The sequence below is a fragment of the Aptenodytes forsteri genome, unplaced genomic scaffold (genome assembly GCF_000699145.1).
Source record: "Aptenodytes forsteri isolate BGI_AS27 unplaced genomic scaffold, ASM69914v1 Scaffold59, whole genome shotgun sequence".
Classification (NCBI taxonomy): Eukaryota; Metazoa; Chordata; class Aves; order Sphenisciformes; family Spheniscidae; genus Aptenodytes; species Aptenodytes forsteri.
In genome coordinates, this window is record NW_008794085.1 from 1,980,075 (window position 1) to 1,999,316 (window position 19,242).

At 37.3% G+C, this 19,242-nt stretch overlaps 1 protein-coding gene across 1 annotated transcript in view; it reads left to right on the forward strand.

Annotated features, from left to right (window-relative positions):
• The window catches only part of COL24A1 (collagen type XXIV alpha 1 chain), a 161,347-nt gene that overhangs the window by 61,431 nt on the left and 80,674 nt on the right, over positions 1 to 19,242 (forward strand). Inside the window, exons 19-24 of the mRNA XM_009274268.2 lie at positions 2,967 to 3,020; positions 3,112 to 3,156; positions 3,548 to 3,601; positions 4,232 to 4,285; positions 5,937 to 5,990; positions 16,040 to 16,093. Coding sequence (XP_009272543.1) covers positions 2,967 to 3,020; positions 3,112 to 3,156; positions 3,548 to 3,601; positions 4,232 to 4,285; positions 5,937 to 5,990; positions 16,040 to 16,093 — 315 coding nt within the window. The remainder of the gene's footprint in view (positions 1 to 2,966; positions 3,021 to 3,111; positions 3,157 to 3,547; positions 3,602 to 4,231; positions 4,286 to 5,936; positions 5,991 to 16,039; positions 16,094 to 19,242) is intronic.

Below are 19,242 nucleotides of genomic sequence, written 5' to 3' on the forward strand. Positions count from 1 at the left end.
AAACAATGACATTTCTGGAGGCAGAAATAATTTTGCAAATGAGCTTCTGGTCTTAATAGAGTTTAATGCTTGGGATGACAAATGTGTGAACAAAAATATGTATGGACAAGTGCTTATGATGTAGAAATGCGGCTCCATAAAGATAGGGTCATTGTACATCCTTCCGACAGCTTAATAGATCTTATAGATATATTTGGGTATTTTTAAAGGTATCTTCTTTTATTTAGCCAAGACACATTAGCATTGCCGCTCAGGGGCAGTTAACTCTCCGTGTTTGATAAGACCTTACTGGTACAGTAAGATTTTGCAGTTGAGGAAAGTGGCCCAGCGACATTTCCTCCAGATTTCTGAACACCCTCTGGAAGCTTCCAAAGCCTTAGCAAATCTAGCTGGGGTTTTGAAATAAGGTCAGAACATGGCTAAAGAGGACTTCAGTATCTAGTGGCATGAGTCTTTTGTGGATACTAATACAGTTAATAGGCATAATCAGTAAAATTTACTATTATGCACTCCTCTGTGTCTCTGCATTACATCATATTAGTTACTCTGGTTCCCACTTTCCCAGTCAGTAAGATAATTGGAAGAGCCGTGCTTTGTTCCAGAGTTTCTTTACAAGGGACCATTGCACTCTTTAAACTGTAGCGCAATTTCACCAAGACCCCAGGGGAATTTCAGGTGACCCCAGCATGCCCAGGTACAGCTTGTGTGGTGCAGCCCTGTTCCTTGACCACACCTGCTCTCCAAATGGGTTTGTGCACCCTGGCCTCTGTTTTCACGTGGCCCTTATTCAGGCAGATGCTAGTGGTCATCCAAAACTGAGTAAAGAACTAGAGACCTCAATGTTTGTTCTAAAATACTTAGTCAATTATACCACATTATACTATTACAAGATGCAATATTGAACATGAGTTTAAATATATTATTCTGGCAGAAACCAACAGCATTAATTCAAGTAGCTTGTCCAGCCCAGCTGTATGCAGTGTCAAGAGCTAATTATATTTTTGTGTGTGTTCATGAGAACAATGGCAAAGTGAGCAGCATCAGCAAGTTGAGTCCAAGAATTCCTTCCTTCCATGATTTTTTCAATACACAAAGCTGTTGCCAAGTTCAGAGTTTTGGCTGGCTGAGCAGTCACTCTCTCAAGATTTGCAAGGCCATGAGTTTTAATAAGATGAAGACTTTCAGAAAATCTACAACTACAGTTATCAGAGCTAGCTTTTCTTTTTACATTGTTTTCTTTAAAACAAACAAACAAACTAACTAATACTAGGAAGTGTTAGTTTTCCTTTGCTTTTATCTTATCTTTTTGACAGGTTAAAGCAATTTGGGTTTAGTTTCACTTGTCACATAGAAATGGTGGAAAAGGTACGCTTTATGTAGCTGAAGTAATTTTTGTTTTCTGTCTATCAGCAAGTTTTAACCAAACTGATAAGCATGTGCTAACATATAGTGAGGCTGTTGTAGATGGAGGACGATTTAAAAAACTGACAGACTTACTAATTCAACCCTTTTCTATCAGTGAGATAATTTTTCAGTTTTATTTTTGTGTAGTTCCAGTTCTTTGCTGTTAATTAGGTCAGCCAATATCTCTGGAGACTGACAGGAGTTTCATCAACCTGAATTTTGTAAAGCTGTTTTGGAACTTCTTCCCATTGCTTTTGTAAGCTAAATTTCCCAGCTCAGTATCCCTCTGTAATTTTTCAGTCAATGCTATTGTTACCATAAATATGCATTTCAACGTACGGTATCATTAATACAGAAATGCCTTGCTGAACTAGAATATATAGCACAAGAGCAATGTAAACAATTTGTCTTGGCATCAGCTAACACGACAGAATATATCATTTAAGCAGTCATGGAAAGCTAAAAGCAATATAGAGTGGCAATTTTCCTGAGAGCTTTACCAAGCACCATTGAGACGCTAAGTCATCAGTCTTCCTTTTTCTTCAGTGAGCCATGAGTCTGATGATGGCTGCAGAAGAATGTTTTTGCTAACATTGCTGAAAGAGTCTCCAGAGAATAATGAATGTGTGCTGAACTGGAAATCCGTAGGTGTCTGTCTCATCTTTTCCATGACACTCTCAGCAAGTGGGAAAAGATTTCTGTATTCATATTTGTTGCTAAATTCTTGCCCAGCCACAGAGGTATAACACTGCCTTTTTTTTTTCCAGAGGTAGAATAGGCAGAAAGTAAATAGACTTTCCCCTCTGTAATATAGTTTTAGCTATTGCTAAATGATTTCTATGTTTTGATCACCATCTTTTATTAATATTATTGCTGTTGCTGTGTTGATCTTTTAAGATTCTTATTTTTTTTCATTTCTGGTTCACTTTTCATTTTCAAGTCATGAAACTGTCCATATAAATCCCAGAAAGCAGAGATGTACTGAGGGCTTTGAAGGTACATGAGAACAGAAAAAGTTAGCATGCCTGTCAGAACTTAAGTTTGGTCAAGTTTGCACACTTGGTATTTTGGAAGAATCCCATCTCTTTTTTTTTTTTTTTTTTTTTTTAAACTTGTAGAAGTCACTGATATAAGAAATCCTAGTAAAAGTCACTTTTCATCGCACTGCTCATGGTAGAATAATTCCTTTAAGCCAAATTCAATGCTTACAGGGTAGTGATGTCATGTAACCCTAAGGACAGAGGGCATAGCCACCAAATGTGCAGCTGCAGTACAAAAGAAAGCTTCCTTATTCTGCATTGCCTAATGCACTGCTATCTTCTCTTGAATACATAATCTACAGGAAAAAAGGGAAGTTTGGTTTCTTGTGTTTCTGCTGTTGTGGTTGGGAACTGTAAAGATGGAGGGCTTATAATATGGATACATTTTTCCCCAAGAAATTAGCCTGGAAAAGATTTTGGTTTCTCTATGTTGTGCAGAAAATGCCACATTCTGTTACCAGTCTTCAAGTTACTCCATTTCATCAAATGTTTAATGCACTCACCTTTCTTGCTGTCTTGTAGGGAGGCATTGGGCCAGCAGGACCGAGCGGACCATCAGGAATTCCAGGACCCATGGTATGGTGCTAAACGATCCCACAGCCTGGTGCCTATGCTGCTTTCCAAATTATAGACAAATATTGGATTTTTGTTTCCTTCGTTTTAATAGGGTCTCCCAGGGAGTGTGGGACAGCCTGGAATGAAAGGTGATAAGGTGATTTAAATATTTCCATTATCTTAGAGATATATAGTTCTTTCAGGCTCCTTTCATTAAATCTTGAGCAAAATAATGTACTTGACCCTTTTTCCTTTTGATTTCTCTTCTGGCTTTTGTTTTTTAAAATTACTTCAGTCTCACGATCTGGTTCTTTAGACAAACTTACTTCTGGACAGAGCACTTACTACTGGGCATAACAATATCCAGTGCTATGTCTACAGGGTTTCCTGGAGGGGGTGCTTCAGTGCAACATCTTGCATTGTCATTCAGAGATCTGTGTTAATTCTAAATACTAAATATTGAATTCATTTTTCTTATTCTCTAATTCTGATACCTACCCAATTTTAAGCTATATACATATGTCTGTATAAAATAATATGTTGTTTAGGGTGAACATGGCCTTGCAGGAGAGCCAGGAGACCAGGGGTACCCAGGAGACAAGGTAATTTAAAATTGCATTGTTTTACAAAATTGTCCAATTTTAGCAACTTTGTCAGGCTTCTGAGTCTCTTAAAATGCAACAAGTCAGTTGCATAAAAGTGGAATGCAGTAGTAAAAGTTACTGGATACCACTGAATTACCATATTTTTAAGAAATGCTGTGCTAATTAAAACTTAGTTATGGAAAGTAGTGAACAAAGACAAGTAAAGGGCATGGACAGAATTCTGGCTGCCGTGTGTTCAGAGATGCATCAGACAAGAAAAGAATTGTGGTATTGATCTGAAACTTGCTAAGAACTGTTGTAAAAGATATTTTGCCCTTGAACCTTGAGGTTCATCTGCAGCTCACCTGGACCAACTGTGGTTAGCAGCAGCACATGGTCTGGCATGCTCCTTCGTATCGTGAAATTGAGATAAATAAGTATCTTTCCTATTTGGCTGGTACATCAGAAGTCACTGAAATAGCACATCCTGTGAGACCTCTTTTGCTGAAAGTTGAATGTTAGAAAGACATTTCTCATCCCACAGAATTATCTCGAAGCCTGTTTCAGGTGCAAAGTGTAGCAATCTATTGCTTCCAACATGACACAACAATACATTTTCATGTGTATTTAATAGCTTTCTTTTTTCAGGGTGCTCTTGGTTTGCCAGGACCCCCAGGGATCAGAGGAAAGCCAGGACCCCCAGTAAGTTTACACATCGATTTTTACTCTCAGTATATCGCTATATGTTGTTATATTTGATACTTCTTCGTATCTTATGTTCACACTGGCATGTAATCCTCTAGAAGCTACCTAATTCAAAATGCACAAAGAATAAGGTCCGAGCTGCTTTTCTTTCTAGTGACTGGTGAGTGAGTCATATGCTAACGTGTGAGATTTTATTACAGAGATCAGTATATGTGTCAGACTTTAATACAGGAGCGCTTAGGATATTAGGTATTCTGTGACAGTCACTTTGTGGGGGAATAGACATGTTGGTGATGTCTATCACCAACAAATCCAGAGCGCTTTGGGAGCTGCCAAGATGACCATTTGGGCTAGCTGGATTTGGAGAGAGTGTGGGAAATCTCATTAATAATGGCCAGTCACTTCTCACAGGGATGGGAGTAGTCATGAATTCCAGTATTTACTGATTTTTTTTTAGCAACTTTAAAGGCACCTGTGCAGTGCTGCCACTTCTGTTGGGTTTGTAAATGTTGAGGCAGAAAAGGCATTGCACAGGGCTACCTGGCTTTTTTCTCACCTGTTTTTAGCACTACCATCTGCCTCTTGGTGTGTAATTAAAAGCTGCCAATACTTAACGCTGTTAAAGAATTAATCGTTCCAGTCTCAGTTTTCTTATGTGCAATCAAGCCACTATCTGATAAACCTACTTTGACCTCATGAATGTCATAGGCCCTTAAACTCAATAAAAAATACCTTCTTTGTCCCAGAGAGTTTATAATATAAACATCAATCCTGCAAAAAACTTACACAAATTTGCTTAAGCTTAGATGGGAAAACTTGTCCTTTTTGCCTTTAAAGATATAAGCATTTTCATTTAAAGATAAGCATGCGAATTAGCCCATTCCTGAACAGTTGTGAATTTTAAGCACAAACTGAATGTGACCAACTTCTTGACTTATGTTAAATTAAGATATGAGACCTCAGTCCTGGAAGTAATAAAATGTTTAACTTTGTAGAATACATTTACAATAAAATCATTTACATTAAAATTTACAAAAGATTTTCCAGGTCAGGCTTTAATTTTGCTCAAGGAACACCTAGTTATGGCAGCAGCAGCAGAACAGAAAATCTGTGGAAGAAAGATATAATTTAGACAAATATTTTGATCAGTTTTTAGGTATGTCAGTATTTGTATATAATGGAGTCACTATAACATGTGGATAGGACCTAATTTTACTATTATTAATCACAAACCTGCCACTTCTTTGGCCATGTTTGGATACTTAAACTATATAGGTAAGTATGTAAACCAATATCCATAACAGTTACTTCCTGGACTTTTAAATAATACATAGTTTTTTATTGTGAAAACAGCTGTATATTTCAAGGGTTTTTTTATATGACTATTTGGACCATCCCAAAACTCCCAATTTTATTTGTCTAGAGCTAATTTGCATTTTTTGTTGTGACTTCAAAGAGATATGAAGAACAACTAGTCTTAATTGAATCCAAAGAGAGGCAGTTATAAAATTTCCTATTTAGTGGAAAAGTAATCTCAGCACTTTTGTTGACTTTCTTTTTGATAAGTGTTTTTAAAATCTTCATAAGAATCTGTTGTTAAAAAAAAAAATTATCATCAAAAATCTGAATGTTTGGATTTTTTTTTAAGGGGAAAATTGGAGATCCTGGATCCCATGGACCACTGGGTCCTCCAGGACCTGAGGTAAGAAATTGCTTGATAGAAGTAAATTGAAGGTCATTTAGTTCTAAATTACAAAAATCAGAGGTAAATGGGTTTGCTTCACAAAAGATTGTTGTCTTAGTTGAATTAGAAAATACTTTTTATTCAGTCATATCTGATGAATTCATTCTCCTCTATAAAGTACAAAAGATTCTAGCTCATAATTTTTTGATGCAAAATATTAATATACAGGATCTTTGAATGCAAAGTGATTAGGATTTGCTCTCTTTTGAATCCCGGTGTTATGGATTACACCTTGAATGAGGTTCATGTGATTTCTCAGGCACACTTCCACTCATGAATTCTACAGCATGTAGAATCCCATGTTTACAAATGGGATTTTTCCAAGCCTGATTGCATATTTATCTCTTACAAAATAACTTTATTTGCAAGGAATGCAAAGAATAAACACCAGTTCCACAGGAAGCACTTCCAAGCACTTGAATCTAGCAGTGCAGTTGCCTAAGAACTGTGTAGTACTATGGAAGTCTACACAGAAACTAAGTCATTCTCTGAATTGTTCCATTTCGGTGCTTTTTGGCATTTATACCATGGGCTATAGGAAAAAATTCTGTGGACTGTACAGGAAAGACATTCGCATATGCAGACACACATATATTTGCTGGAGAGACAAAAGCAAAAAATGCAGATTTTTCTTTTTAATCAGCCTCCTCAAATGGATTTTTTTTTTTTTTTTTTTGTGTAAATATGTCTGGAAGATCTTTATTAGCAACAATGGTTGTTCTGGCCTTACAAGATACAATAACTCTGGGAGCATATCTCCTCAAACCAAGGCTCTATATTCCCACCTTTTTTAAGAGGGAGCCCAAGGCCTCTGATCCTGAAAGAACAAATTAATTGGGTTTTATTACTTTGTTGTTATAGCTCCTCTAAATCCTAAAGAACATACTTTCTTATTGGAGATGAGCCCTCATTGAGAGAAAATTCCCTGGGAAATGTGTTGTAGCAACATGATGGCCTTTTCAGAATAAGCCAATATGTTTTAGTCAACGGGGAGAGAGTATTTTCATGCCCTTCAGTTAGAATGAAGAAGGCACAAAGCCTGTGCATGCTGCCCACAGCTGCCTCCCTCTGTGGCTCAGGATTTTAGATTTTATGAGCCTCTTCACTGTTAGCAAAAGAGATCCTTGCATCATCTCTTCTCTTTGTATAGCTTCCAGCAAGGGAGACCTGTGGCAGGTTAATATCAAATAGTTGGTCTTGAAGCCTGTGTCCTGGTGACCTTGACGCCTATCCTGGTAGTCCTTCATAGTTCCTTATTCCAACCCAGGCACGTTATTCCTTTGGGCCTGGGGAGAAATTCATCATTCGGGGCTAGTACCCTCAGGGCAGATACAGATGGGAAAAATTCCTGTCTGAAAAGCTCAGTATTTCCTTTTGCTCAGGGGTGCAGAATTACTTCAGCCATTAGAAGGCAAATAAAGTGTTTTATGTTAGATAATTAAAGCTTGAGTGTCCAGGTATTTTTCTTTGAATAATTGTCCGCAAAATGTCAGGTTTAAAACTATGTAGCAATGTTTCTCTTAACTTTAGTCATGCAAGACAGATCCAAATAAAGTAAAAGAAGTTTTGCCTTCTTTTACTTCATAAAAACATGGTCACCACATGGCAAAATAGCAGAAATAGAAGGGAGGTAGGACAGCAGTATAGCAGGAACTTGAACAAATTGGAAATTCTAGAAGTTCTATAATAAAAGGAATTAGAAAAAACAGCTTAAAACTGAAGATTGTATCTTACTTTTCCTGTTACTTTGTCTTATAAAAATAAGCTAGTTGTTGTTGCCAGAAGCTATTTAGGCACAACTGGATACATGAAGTATGAGCAATTAGTGCAGATTTTCCTACAAGAAAAGCCTACTGTCGTATATCTAATCATGTCTCTTCTTCCAAAAACAGACAGCTAGCAGGTCGGACAGGGCTGCTTTCCTTGTTCTTACTTCATTATCTGAATGGTCAGACTTCCCATGACCCCATGTAGAAAACAGACATTACATCCTATACTCCATGTTCCCCTTGATGTTTCTGGAAACAGCAGAGTGTGATGAATTAGTGTCTCACAAGGGGAGTACTTTGAATTTGGTGTGGACATGACAACCTATACCAAATGCCTTTTAGGAAAGATTTTAATAAAAAAAAAAAAAAAGGCTGTATTGGGATTTGTTGGGCATTGCTGTGAGCGGGAGGAACAAGGCTATGTCTGCCCAGTGGCAGAACCTGTCAGATCCTACTTCAAACTATGTTTCTCCCCTTTTTTCCAACACTAAGACAGTGGGGTTTATAAATGTGCCCTGTCTCCATGTTCAAGCTTGTTTTGGGTACATGTGAAATAAGAAACTGGGGATCCTTTGGTCTCTCCAATTACGCATTTGAGTATGCATTTCATTTCCAGTATAAAGAATAAGCAGTCATATCCCTAATTTTCCTCCTGTGTAAACTGCTGTAAATCAGACACTACAGCAGCTGAAGTCTATAGTTATCTCTGCACACAACAGTGGGAACAGGCCTGGCAGGCTTCATTCATCCTCCCGGGTTTTTGGCTTTTTATATGCAGGTCAGCAGTGAATTGCTTCCTAAATCTTTCCTCCGCAGCTGTGCAGCCTAGGTACACCAGATCAGAGTTGAAATAAGCCACCCACTCATAGCCAGGGTCCATTTGAGAACTGCAGTGCTGATGGGTAGGAGCGAGTAGAGGAAGGGACAGAGGTCTCATGCTCGCTCCCTGGGCAGCCGTACGAGGGTTGGCTGCCAAGTGCATTTTTTTTCAGTGCAGAAGTCCTGCAGTGTCAAGCCAAATTCTCTTCTGGGTATGTTGCCGGAGAGCCAGGGTCTGTCGCGTGCCTGAATGCGTGCTGCTCACAAAGCACTGGATATCTCCAGTGAGCGCTTTATGGAGTATATTCTTCATCATATGCTCGCTCCCTGGGCAGCCGTATGAGGGTTGGCTGCCAAGTGCATTTTTTTTCAGTGCAGAAGTCCTGCAGTGTCAAGCCAAATTCTCTTCTGGGTATGTTGCCGGAGAGCCAGGGTCTGTCGCGTGCCTGAATGCGTGCTGCTCACAAAGCACTGGATATCTCCAGTGAGCGCTTTATGGAGTATATTCTTCATCAGTTTACGCATTTTCCTGCTTTGTCATCTAAAAATGAAGAGCCAAAATTTCAACTTTCTAGAGAGCTTTATTTTACTGGTATGACAACTGAAAAGTGCTGGTCTGACTGTTTTAACCCACAATGCCTGTGTTTACTGTGTACAATGAATTATGTAATGCTTATTGTTAATGTGAATGAAATTAGACAAGGTTTTAACAGGCTTCTACATGTATTCAGAATATTTTATAGTTAAATTTTGCTCTACGAATCACATTTAATTATCCCTCAAGAATGAAGCTAATAGTTTCCTTCAGATGTGCCTTCAGATGTGCTCTGAGTATTATAAATAGGTTTCATCTGGAGCAGAGGGAGCATTAGTCATTATCTTCAATAGAACTTTTTTCATCTGTGCAGTATTTTGATCTGAAGTTGTTAGCTTATTCTTTCAGGAAGGTACTCATATGGGATTCAGCTGGTATGTTTCATGCTCAAGGCAATAGCATTACAAAGGAAAAGGATACATTCAAATAATAGTAAACAGTCAAAAAGGCACGTATTTTGTAAGTGAATCACTGGCTGCTTTGAGTTGTTCGTTTAAAAAAAGTTTATTTTTAATGCATGTTTTATCTTATCACATGATGTTTTGAGGTTGTGCAAACAATGCCATGAGTGCAGTGGTGACATAGCCTTCTGTTTCAGTATTGCATCAAATAACTTGCATGCAAATGACTTGAAGGAAATACAGAAATAAAGACAATTTTATAGCTGAAATAATTGCATGTTCTGGCATACATCTGAAGAACTGTTCTTGTAGAATTGCTTATACTTTCTGCTTGTCTTTGTACAGAATCTTTGACTGGTCCTTTCATAAATTTATTTGACATAAGTACATCTTTCTCTGATCTTTTTTCGAGAAATATGTATTAATTTTGCAGAAATATTCAATTTACCTTGACTTTTTAATAATGTTGAACAATGCTTGTTCATGTGACCTTCCTGTGTTTTATATTTTCTTCGGAGTGATTATGATAGTTCAGTCTGTGCCTGTTAGGTCCTAGTCTGCTTCCACAGACCTTCATAGGTACTTTGCATAGCATTTGTCGTCTTGGAGATTTTCCTGTTTCAGGCAGAGCTGTGGTGAGACTTGACTAGAAAAGAAGGGACATGCAGATAAACAAAACTTGATTTGTGTTGCTTTACCAGGGCATTATTTAACTCCTAATGTTCTGAATCTGCCTAGGGTAAGGCAAACTAATATTTAAAGGTTTTTTATTTGATTTTAAACACCTGCACTGCTTTGGCTCTTGGGTTTTGGTGTTGATCTTACAGTTGATCTTGCAAATAAAGTTGAAATTTCTGCCTTACTTTTCGGTCTGGCCTTAGTCTAGATGTGGTCTGATCTGTATGGGCACACAGTTGTCAGCAGCATAGAAGCAACGTACAGTGAAATAATCCTCCTGCAAGAGAACAGAGTTCCTCTTGCACAAGGATTATTTCACTGACTGTTAGTTACCAGTCTTTTTTCTAAGGTTTAAAGTTCGGAATACTTGATTTTCAAAACGCACAGAGCTGTTCCTGGTGACTTTCCTCTGTACTGAGGCTTTACCTAACCCCACCGTCACTTACATCATTAGAAGCATGCCTGAAAGAAGACCCATTCCTCAGACCTTAGTCATTTAACTGTTATTGGAGGACTTGTAACACAAAAATGAGCCTGAATATTTTAAAATAAACACATAATCTGGTATTCTGTCCCTTATGAAATGTCCACATTTGATGCTTGTTTTCACCGTAAGTCAGAACAAAATTTAAAAATACACATCCCTCTGTTTAGCATTGTTCTATGTATTGGAAAGTTCCACAACAGTAGCTGTTGATGTTGAATGACTGGCTTGATTTTTAAGTCTTGTGAGAGTAATTGATCAGGTGGCTCAGGTTTCCCTGGGCCGTGATTGCCCAACAGACCATCTCTTCCATGCTGCACCTTGTGGGTTGACTACTGGAGGTCTTCAGGGCAGACAGGGAGACTGTCAAACAGAGTTCAACAGCAAGTGTAGCTCTAATCAAACTGTGCCAAGCTCCCTCTGGAAATCCTGTCTGATCATCAGAGTGGGTCTGCACTGAAGTTCTTATCAAACCTCTTAATTTTTCACACCGTAGATTTACAGAATTATTTGAGACTTGGTCCTTAATATGTTGGTCGGCAGCCGGTGCTGCTGTGCTGGTCAGTCAGGTGAATCACTAGCCACCTTCTTGGCCATCAGGCAGCCAAGCAGGTCTGTGAAGGACATGTTTTGAAGGGTGGGTGTAGGGCCTTGCTCACACTACAAAGTGAACTACACTAGATACTACTTGTTGTAAATACAGTGATTCTAATGTGTGTTGCATATAATATGTAGATGTACCAGATGGCTTTAAAGGATGATGCATTACATTTTGGAAAACTGGTGAATTTAAGTCTCTCACAAGAAAATCAATCACTAGTGTTTCTGTGAGCATGGCTGAGCAGATCTGCCATGTGCAATTAGACAAAAGCACAAAGCAACATCAACATCATTTTACTGACATCTTAGCAACAGTAAATTGCAAAGTTTTCCTGTATTGTATGCTGTAATCCAAGATTGCCCTTTTTTCTGTTCTCTGACAAATTGCAATTGTACAGTTGTAATTTGTACTGTTAGATTCCTTCCTCCACCCTTTCAAAAATCAGAATTGAAGGTTTGTAGGAAAAAAATTAAAGTTCTGTCTCTGCCCTTTAAAAATGCTGGCATTAAACTTTGGCTAGATTGGCACACACAGAAGAAAGCTCATTTCAAAACTTTTTTTTCTTACTATTTTCCTCTTTGTACTTGGCACATTATTGACACTGTCACGCAGTTGTACAAATGGCAAAGAGCAAAGTCCTGTAACTGTGTGAATGCTGACATTTCTAAAATTGTGTAGAGAAAAACAGATTTTTTTTTAATTGAATTGTATCTCTGCATAGCGTGTCCTTTCAGAAGAATAATAAACACTTCTTATTTGAGAATACAAAATCACAGCTCGTTTTCTCTGTTTAGAAAGGTAGTAGTTTTGTGTAGAAATCTTCCTTTTGTAATTTGATAATAATTAGTAATAAAGCTCTGCTAAGGTACCTTGTTGAAGTTCAGTAGCTGCATCCAGTCAGTATTACTTCTGAAAATTCATTCTAAATTCTTATTCAAATGAAACACAGCATGTGATTGAATGAAATAATGTTGGAGCAGGGCAACTTGGCAACTGAAGGGACTATCACAGTCCCTGGAGAGGTTTTTGCTCTGTGGTGCCCTTCCACCAGCGCTCGTGTCCTGATCCCATTGAGGGCTGCTGAGGAGCTAGAGGGCATGAGGGTTGGTGACTAATAGCAATGCTGGCAAATATCGTGTGGAAACAGCTTGGAGTGAGTGGGATTCTGCAAATGTAAGAGAATTCCTAGTGGAAATGGAGTGTAATTTCCAAACATTTCTGACATTCTGCTTCCATGTTAGCAGCCACACAGGAAAACAAACAAAAGAAAAGCAACAGCTCTTACACATCCCTCGTCTCTGAGGCACTGACTTCAGTACAAAAAGACGTGCCCTGACATAGTAACAGTCTGATCATCTCTGCATTTTTTGTTAATTAAAGATTATATAGATAAATGAGAGCAATAAATATGTTAATTTTATATTTAAATGTATTGAGCACAAAAAGCAACACATTCACAGCAAGGTTAAAGCGCATTTGTGTTGAGATTGCTGGTACTTCAGGTTTTTCTGACACCACCTCTAGTTTGATTAAACTGAGCGAACTCTAAACTACTTTGCTGGCAAAAGGCCACATCTGCAGAAAGATTTTGAAAATAATTTGTAACCTACCAGCTGCCAGGCTTCTGGCTGATGGGAAGATAAGAATCTACACTTTGCATTTCCTTAGTAGAAGTCATAATATTGAGCGATATTTTGTTCTGAATAGTCTCTGCTGAAAATTACATTGCAGTTGGGAACTATACATTGATCTCCTGGCCTTTCACTTATGAAGAATAATGAATTTTTAATCTGGAGTAGCTTCACAGGGAGCTGGCTGCTGAATAGCTCTTGGCAAATTCAGATATAGGTAGAAATGTATACCACTACACTACTCAGAATCTGAACGGCAAACGCCATTGCTGAGGTGTTTTAAGAACTCCTTTCTGGTTCCTTCATTTTCTGGAATTATCTTAAGTGGCTATCTGTGTCCCGGATTATTACAGTTATCTCATGGATTATTAATGTGAGAACATCTTGGAAATGGTGTTCTAATACTGCCATAGCATCTGCATTTTCTCTGTGGCAGTGCTCGAGAAGAAAAGACTAAATCCAGCTTTACAGCAAAGACAAAAATTATGAAGATTTTAAACTTTTAAATGCATTGCTAGTGTTGATGCTGTCAGGCCAGTAGCCCTCTCACTTCCTAAGACTTTGCCTGACATGGAAAGGTTTCCAAATGTCATGATTGTTCTGTGATAGTGCTTGTCAACGCTTACATCTCATAGTTCTTACTGAATTCCTTCTAGAAATATTTATGCAAATAAATAAATAAAGCAGACATATTCCCTTTATAAAAGTATAAGAATCTTTCTAAATAGACATTTTTCTTGACAGTTTGTTTTCTGGAATGTTTATCGCCATGAGGGAAATTGTCTCTGTGTCAGCATTTAGCCCTTGTTCACACATTAGGAAGTTAAAGATTTACAGATGTACAAAGCAACCCACCCCTTGGTAACTATTTAATGTCTGTAAATAAGCAAATTTAAAATTAAGAAAGGATGAGTTAGCAACTTTCAAAGAATTGACCTAACTCTTCAGTGTATTTCAGTAGATAAGCGTGGTCAGGATTTTTAAAAAATCCTTTTATGAACTGTATAGAAATCTAGGCTGATATTAGTGAGTACTTTAGGTATCAGTCTGGGTACCTTGGTCACATGTGAATAATTTGCTATGTGCCACCCAGAGGCATGTTGGAGTTGTTGCACAGCTCTACTAGTAGTTACTGCTTTATGGCAAAAAGAAATTACCACCATGATGTTTTGTGAAATGCTGTGTGTTAGGGTTCTTCCACTTATTCTGAAAACGCAGATCATTCTTATTTACTCTTTAGTGATTTTTTTTAGTATTCATTAGCATTCAAGTGCTAAAACTGATTTTTTTAAAGAAATCATAATTGTTTCATATTTTGTTTTATACATTTATTTTTTATTTAATATTTAAACACACCTAAAAATATATTCATCCCATCTAAATCTCTACTTACAAGTAAGTCTCTCTGCGTCCTGTTAAGAACAAGTTATAGAAAGCAAACAGAAGAAAGCCCTACAAGTAAGAACAGTGATGCGCTAAATACTTTTTAAATTTTATTATAATGTGGTAGTTGAGGGTGAAACAATATTTTCTTTTAAACTTCTTGCCTTAGTATGATTTCTCTTTACCCTTCTGGTGAGTTTTTTTGTGATTAATATCAGCTAATTATGAATAATCATTAGAAATGGTTATTACCTGTATTTGAAGCTCAGCTGTTCTGGAAGAATAGAGTATGGTTAACTATTATCCACCTAGTGAGGAATTTTTTTTTTTTTAATACCTCTTTCCTGCTTAGAGAACTTAAAAAGTGACTCTTGAAGCTTTAATGATGACATGTATTAGTCTGCATTACTATGGAAGGGTGCCAGAGAGAATTTTATGCTGGAAGTTCTTTATGAGATGTTCTTTAAATTGTTCTAAACGTGTATGATGCTTTCATTTCCATTATTGGAAAAGTATGCATGCAAAAAGTGGTATTTATAATTTTTAATCTGCAATGATTTTCCATTAAGGAAGAAAGAAACTTGTTTTTACTAGTGTTAGGCGATGGATGTGCACAGATGTAGTAATAAATATTTTATGCAGAGGAAGAACTTTTCAGTGGCACTCTTTCTGTTTTCAGATAGGCAAGATTTAATGAAATTTAAAAGTTTATAAAAATAACAAAATCAAATACTATCTTGGCAGGTGACTGAGTGAGCCCTGTGCTAACTAGAGAGTCAATTACCAATGCTTTATCCTACAAATATAAAGATTACGTTTCTTCACTGGACGTTTATGAAACTTAACTCACTACTGTATTGCATAAGGGTTAGCTGCATCATTTTTGTTTCCTTAAAATACACTCATTTCTTATAAAGCAGTCTAGTTGTAGCACTGGATTCCTCTTACATAGAGGCATCCTCATGGTGTCCACTCAGTGCCTACTGGCCAGATGGTTTGGGGTGATAATTTTAGTTGATTCATTTCCTTTGCATACTCATTTTTTCTTTACCAACAGCTGGACCTATACCACACACTATTTCACAAAGGCTTATTCTGAATAATGCTACACGCTGGTGACCTTCAGTTACTGCCAGCCAGACCTGGATTAGCACCTGCTGATTTGAGGCAAAAGGCTTTCTACCCTTTTCTTAATCTTGCAGTGATCTTGTCCTTAAAGTGCAGACAAGGATTTAAAGGGCTTCAGCTGCTCTCTAAGCTTTTTTTTTTTTTGTTTGTTTAAGAAAATAGTTGAATTTGTGAGTACAGGACCTGGTGCTGGCTGCTTTGTGGGGGTTTTTTGTGCATCAAGACCAATCCAATGGCTTAATTTCAAACGTTGCTTAGTGGATAAAAAGTCTTATGCTGAGAGAAATAAAACCCATACTGACATCCGCTAAATTGAGTTTAATGAAATCTGCCTAAAATCTGTCACTTATCCAAGTCCTTTCAAGGAAACTCAATGGATTTTTACATTTTGGGGATGGTAGAACAAATTTATTTCTTGTTTCTGTGATTCAGGTTTGTTGAATGAATGAACAGAATCAAAACAAGTACATTGGAAACATTCCTACTCTGTAAATCATTTGTCTGTATGATTTCTTTAGGGTTTTCCAGGAGATATTGGTGTACCTGGATTAAACGGCCCTGAAGGTCCTAAGGTAAGACTATATGAAAACTTATTCATAATAACAATAAACAGTATAAATCTCTGAGGAAAAACTCTGAGAGATGGACACTGGCATTATGGGAAGATAATCTTACTGTCAAAATACAAGTACTTTGCCTCAGGTATTTACACGAGGAAGTTAATCTAATGTTTAATGCTGTCCATACAGTTATGAGGGTAATTACTGTGTTAGGTGGAAGCATGTAATGGCAAGGAAATTTGGAGAAAACGCTATGTAGCTAGAAAGTAGCATATATTTTACCTGTATTTAAATAAAGTACATGCCAAATGCATGCAGATCTCTCTAATCTCACCTGAGTAATACAGATTTTTTTTAAACAAGTTTTGAAAGAAATAGTAGCTAAAGATATGGAAAAATGGGTAAAATTCACACGCCAGATTAAATAATGGATAAAATAATATATATAATAAATTTTATCCATTATTATTATTATTATCTACCAAATTAGCCTCTGTTCTTTAGTAGACTAATATTTTAGACCAAGCTTAGGCAATAATTCACATGTATAGAGTTTTCAATGAAGCTTTAGATAAAAGCACATACGGAAAATTTTTGTTTAAAATGGAAAAGGTAGAGACTAGTACAAAAAGTGCAGGTGGGTCAGAAATTAACCCAGAGGAAGATGCTTGAATAATATCTAAAGATTGACTACTTGTTGAAAGGCAAGTACCAATTAAGTTCGTCACTCGCCAGCCTTGGGACTATTTTTACATTGTGTTTTCACTGATAATAGGCACAAGTATGATGGAATGAAATTTGTATATGAAACAAAGTTGAGCATCTTTAGATGATCTTAAAAACTGCACTTTGTACTAATTCATCCCACTTCAGACTGATGCATGCAAGAACTGAAACAATAAACCCTACTGTAAACTTAGAGTTTCACACCTGGCAAGAAGTAAAGACACTGACAGATCTCTCTGAAATAAAAGCACAATAAGGCAGTTAGAAATTAAGTGAAATTCTAGAACGCATGAGGCAAGGTGTCTCGTTAATGCTGCTGCACAAAGCACAAGAAGACTTTATCTAAGTAGTACACACAGTTCTAGGCATTTGTATTCCAGAAGGACTCAATCAAGTGGGACTAGATGCAGAAAAGGATACTTGAATGACTGTATTCGGAGAGGCAGTTTAATTATTCTACCAAAATGAAGGGCCTTTTTGAGCTTTGTAAGTAAACCAGAGGGCAGAAATTGGCGAGGCAAAAGAACTGTGCAAGACCAACAATATCATTGGTCCAAGGACAAAACATGCAAGTTGTCCATGTATAAACAGAGATGGAAATGACAAGATTTTCCATCGACAGAGTTGTGAAATTCTGTGGCAGACTACTCAAGAAAACATAGGACAGGGAGCAGTAAATAGTTTAAAGATATAGTCTTATTTGTACCTAGAAGATTGTAAAAATCCCTCCATGCCAAAATTAATCATTCTTGAGAACACCTCAAATAATCCAGTTGCCAAAGCCATAGCCAATCTTTTCTGCGTCTCACATCTTTCAACTGTGTCAAGAGCCTTGTCCCAAAAAAGCGTAGACATGAGAGCCTGGGAAGGCTGAGAACTCATATGATGCAGCAAATTGGGGAGAAGTTAAAGTACATTTCCAGAGACAGATGTGGACTTTTTCTTTAGTTCTGATTTATTGCTTTGCTAACTTGTGTGTAGGTATAATGTTAGCAGCCTTATATGAATGAGTTTTATCTGACCGTTGCAGTGGCAGTTGCTCCTGTGTTTCTGAATTACCAGGGCACTTAAAAAAACCTTTTGATGCAAGACTCTGTCTAGGGCCTAGGGAAAATAGGAGAGGAGAAATACAACAATTCTTGAACTGCAGATCAGATTTAATCCTCCAAGCTGATACATGAATAATGTAACTGAGATCTAATCCCTGCTGCCCAGTTTCTTCACTAAGTGAGATCGTATTATTCCACATTATATCCAAAGTGTTAAATTAGATGTTTTTGTTAGAATTGGGTTGTTTAATACATACATTACTGATCTATTGCCTTTTCACAGATTCCAGCAAAAAAGTACTAAAAGGTAGCCTATAAAGTTTAAGCCTCTGTATTCCTTTGAAACAGAAATTCCATAGCTGAACAAGAGTCAGTGGTCTCCAGCACATTTGGTCTTAGAGGCAAAAAGCTTAGACAGCCTGCTCTAATCAGGGAGAATTGATGGCTTACATTTGAGAATGAAGATTACCAAACTGGAAAGATTCTTACACTGCTCCTAGTACCAAGGGAGAAGGGCTTCATAACACTGGAAATGTTTGGCTTTCGGGATTCTTGTCTTGTGTTGACTGCAGTTTTAAAAAAATTCCTCCAGCTTTTATTTTTAGAAAACTGTTCTCACTGTGCTGCTCTTTTCCTCATGTTTTTGTTTATGCTTCCTCAGAAGCAATACCCATTTTAAAAGCCGAGAAAGCAGGGTAAGCTTTATTTTTTTAGCAATTGGTGTGGGAGAAACTCAGCCTCTTGGTGGAAAGTTTAAGCTCTCTGAGTGTGATCAGCCATCTCTAAATACCAGTAGAAGTTCTGGATTGTCAATTTTCCCTAAATTAGTGCAGTAATCAGCAAATCTGACCTCTCTAAAATAATGTTCAAAGGATTCATTACATAATTTGGTCTACAGCACATTACTCAGCTTGGAAGCAATATCTTAGAAGGTGTTTGATCTAGATCTACCACTTATTAAAAAAGAAAAAAAAAGCACACTTATATTTAAAAAAAAAGGGAATAAGAATGTTTTTAAGAAGTTCTGAAATAATTTTGTTTGTTTCCTATGTTGTTATTGCAAGTATTTATGCTCTGTAACTGAGAAAAGTGAGAGGAAAAGATGGTCAGAATACGTTGACTACAACTGTAGTTTTTCCAGCAGTGTGTGTTGTACCATGGAAGTAGTTGAGAACTTCCTTCCTCTGCTCATTTATGTTCGTCTGGATAACACATTTAATAGAATCATAGAATCATAGAATCATTGAGGTTGGAAAAGACCTCTAAGATCATCGAGTCCAACCGTCGACCCAACACCACCACCCACTAAGCCATGTCCCTAAGTGCCTCATCTACTCGTCTTTTAAATACCTCCAGGGATGGGGACTCAACCACTTCCCTGGGCAG